General features: G+C 41.1%; 1 protein-coding gene across 1 annotated transcript; it reads right to left on the bottom strand.

Moving 5' to 3' along the window:
- Positions 1 to 2,111: 2,111 nt before the first annotated feature.
- Positions 2,112 to 2,819, bottom strand: LOC141657930 (protein DOG1-like 4). The gene has a single exon (XM_074465322.1). It carries the CDS (start codon positions 2,817 to 2,819, stop codon positions 2,112 to 2,114), a length of 708 nt encoding a protein of 235 aa, XP_074321423.1.
- Positions 2,820 to 3,937: the final 1,118 nt, after the last annotated feature.

Here is a 3,937-nt window from a genome sequence, read left to right as displayed (position 1 = left end):
GAAGAATTGCGCCAAATGAAGGAAAGAATGGCAATGTTTGAGACTTGGTGGCAAGGTTGTAACCGGACTGGACCCAACTACGATCCAAATGATCCGCATGGTCCACATGGGGGGAGTGGAGCCGGTGTTGGCTTCCAAGTAGGATGATTGGGAGGTTAGCTTAGCTTGTAAGACTTGAACATTTAGACTTGAACATTTAGAATAGCTTAGCTTGTAAAACTTTCATTTTTAATATATGAAATGAAGTTTGAGAAATTGGGAGGTGTTGGGTTGAAATGTATGGTGTTGTGTGTGTTGAAATGGGATGTATGGTGTTGTGGAACATCGGTTTGTATGCGAGTTGTAAATTTTTGGCTAGCAATGAAAACGAAAAAAACCACAAAACATACAAAGGGTTTGGCGATTTTTGTGATTTGGCGATCGAAATTGATCGCCAAATTGGCGATCGACATGAGTAGTCGCCAAAATGGCGATCGATTAGCGATCGCTAAATCCCAATTCAGTCGCCAAATTTGGTCAGCCAAAGTGGCTACGTCACCCAAAAAAGGCGACTGAGTTGGCATTTGGCGACTGCTATTCAGTCGCCATTTTGGCGACTACCTTTAATCAGTCGCCAATTTGGCGACTACCAAATCAGTCGCCATTTTTGGAATTTGGCGACTGATTTGGCAGTCGCTAAATTTGGCGACCGACTTTAGTCGCCAAAGCTAGAAAAGGCGACTAAGGTCCGTGACTGACGTTTGGCGACTGATTTCAGTCGCCAAATTGATTTTGGCGACTGATTTCAGTCGCCAAAATCAGTCGCCTGTTTTAATTCTTTTTGTAGTGTAATACCATTATAGATGAACCAGATAGTATTCCTTGTAACGAAAGTCGATTATTTTTGTCATCGAATTAGAGAAATAGACTCTGAATCTCTGTTGATACTAGTGCAGAACACATTAATTCTCCTATAGTCGTATAGGAGGGCCTAACTGAAAGTCGTTTGATCACCATTACAGATAGACAACTGGAATCGAGCTCACTGATTGCAGTTAATATATTATACACCGGTTGTATATACAACTTATTCAGTGTTGTGGAGCTTTATTACAAAATTGTCGGGCTCTATTAACAAAATTATCGAGTTATGATACAAAGTTGTTTGAGCTTAACGAATAGTTATTAAGCTCAATAACTTTTTAAAATAATCAATAACTTGTAAAATAACTCAACAGCTTTGTGTGAGAGCTCGATAACTTTGACGCGGTTGTACATAACTATTTTAAAACTAGTTGTAGGATAGTATTTGTGCAGGGACTGAAACCAAAAATCGTTTGATCACCATTCACCATTACACATAGACTACTGGAATCGAACTCCGTGATTGAAGACCAGAAAATATACTTGGATCGATACATGTACGTTTCCCCATCATTAGTTAATTACCAGAACTGATACCGCCTGGAGCTAAGAATATGAAATACAAAGTACTTGTACCATATAGGAGTAATTAACATTTAACTTTGTCACACAACGGCGACATTGATTTTGACCCAATGACAACGATGCTGATTATTTTGACCGATATTAACGCGAAAGATATCCCATCTCTTTGGGAGTCCTTCGGTCCGAATCTACATATATTTCTCTTAATAAAGAAGACATAAAATCGCAACAATTCAATATGCCATAATTGTTAACCTATCATGTATAATCTCAATAATTAAACCATAGAGAATACATAGTGTTCTCTCCGTCTCGGTCAATAATTTACATTTACTTTATTTTTTTTCCACATAATAAAGCAAATATAAACTATTCAATGACATCGCCTTGAGATTACATACTCTAACTTTCTTAAAGCATACATTACAATACGTAAACTACCTACATACTACTATTAGAAAATACATCCCCAGCATCACTAGGCGATATTGAGACTCGATACCACCCTTTTACATATCGTAAAAGATCGGAGCACATATTTTGACATCCCTTATATTTTGACTGAATTTTTAATAAATTTCCTTGACCTATAAAATTCAACCCTATAACAACCATGCACGTATCACGTATGCATGCATGGATTGCATGCAACCATGGATGCATTGATGGCAAGTGTCACAGCTTCAGCAACAAACTTTACCAGCACCACGTTCACGGTCATGATGCAATCCCCAAGCCCTAATCCCAAACTGCAACTCCGCCATCGCCACTATAAACTCCGCCGCTTGTTGCGGCGTCAACATCTCCACCACCAGTCTCATTGTCTTCATCCTCAGCTCATCCGCTTTCGCCACCACCTCCACCAGTCTCTCCAAAAGCCTCTCAACCGCATCCGGTCTGCCTCCGGCCCACTCCGGTTCAGCTCTAGCCACCGCCTCCTGCCAACCGCCCAACGCGTCCCCTATTTCATTCTCCTCCTTCACAGTCTGACACTGGAGCTCAGATACCCGGCCCAGCTGGGCCGGGTTGAGCTCCCCTAAGTCCCCCGTCCGGCGCCCACGTAGAATATCTGCCACGTGGGACTCGAACCGGATGGAGGATTCTGTGTACATTAGGTGGAATATGGTGGTAGGCCTAAAGCCTGCCACCCAGTGTAATGACCGCTCCAGGGCAGATGCCCATGGAGCGGCAAATAATAATAATACATCTGATCTCCCTACCGCCGTTTTTTCGTCGTAGTAGTCGGTGTAGTGAGTTACCACCTTGTCCACTAGATGGCGGAGTTGACGGTTGTCGTCGGCGGACTTTGGTCGGGCTAAGGTGGCAGTGAGTTGGTCAACGATTTTGCGGAGTTGGTCGGTCCATTTATCTTGAAATTCTTCAAAACTCATCATATTAATTAAAACGTTGGTTAATTATTTTTTGTGTGTTTTAATGTTCGTATTATTATGATTGTTGTTGTTGCTATTATTTGTGTTTTTGAATATGTTATTTGTAAATTGAATTTGAGAAAATTTGGCGAAATTGAGGAAATGTTGGGCCGCTAGAGGGTAATAAGACACTTGGGATAGAGCATGCACAAGACGTGGAAGGGAGCAAGACGTGTATATATATATAAGAGATGGAGGATCAATTGGAAAATGATAGGGCGTCACCTAATAATATCGAATTTTGGTTTAGTCTCTTTTATGTTTACCATAATATTACTCTTTTCATTTCCGTTATTTATTTATCATTGGTTTTGGTATAAAGATCAAAAAGAGGGGAGGAGACGATTTATGGGTAATACTATTGACTGATAAGTGGACAATGAAATTACCCTTTAAAAATATTCCCAATACAGAAAGGTAAATAAATAACCAAGACGGTCATAAATGAAATATGTAAATAAATGATCGGGACTAAGAGAATACTCCCTCCATTTTTTAATATATGACGTTTTATTTTTTCGAGCCGAGCCTTTGACTTTAATATTTACAAAAATATATTTGGTAAAAAATTATAAAAATTATACCTGTTCCGGGTGTAATTCCAGAGCAAGTATTGTTACCACCCGTGGCTTGTAGAATGACGTCTTTGCTTGAATCCTCCTCGCGGTCTCCTGAAACGATGAACAAACTGAGGGCTCGGCTTTGGCCGAGCGTACTCACTCCGACGCTCAAGTCAGTAAACTTAGAGAGGTAAGTTGTTGTTACTTGGCTAAGGATGTATTGTAGAGAGATAAGGAAGATATTACCAGATGAATAGTGATTCTTAGGTTAAATTGTGGATCATTTCCTCAATGAAGGTTGAGGAGTATTTATAGACTTTCACCTTTTGTCACGTAGTGGCCAAGTGGCCAAGTGGCTAGCAGGTGGAAAGACCGTTCTACCCTCGGCCGATGGACCAATGGCAGGCCGGCCGAGGGTCTTGGATATGAGTACGCGGATATGTGACCCGGTGGCTAGTTGCCGCCGAGACCCTAGGTGACAGGCCGATGGGTCGACGGCTAGTTGTCTAAGACGTTGAC

Source organism: Silene latifolia, chromosome 5 (genome assembly GCF_048544455.1).
Source record: "Silene latifolia isolate original U9 population chromosome 5, ASM4854445v1, whole genome shotgun sequence".
In the NCBI taxonomy this organism is placed as follows: Eukaryota; Viridiplantae; Streptophyta; class Magnoliopsida; order Caryophyllales; family Caryophyllaceae; genus Silene; species Silene latifolia.
Note: the sequence above shows the minus strand (reverse complement) of the source record. Positions and strands in the feature narration are given on the sequence as shown.

Bases quoted from the DNA above. Each gene is read 5' to 3' on its own strand.
- LOC141657930 (XM_074465322.1), bottom strand. From the start codon at position 2,819: ATGAGTTTTGAAGAATTTCAAGATAAATGGACCGACCAACTCCGCAAA.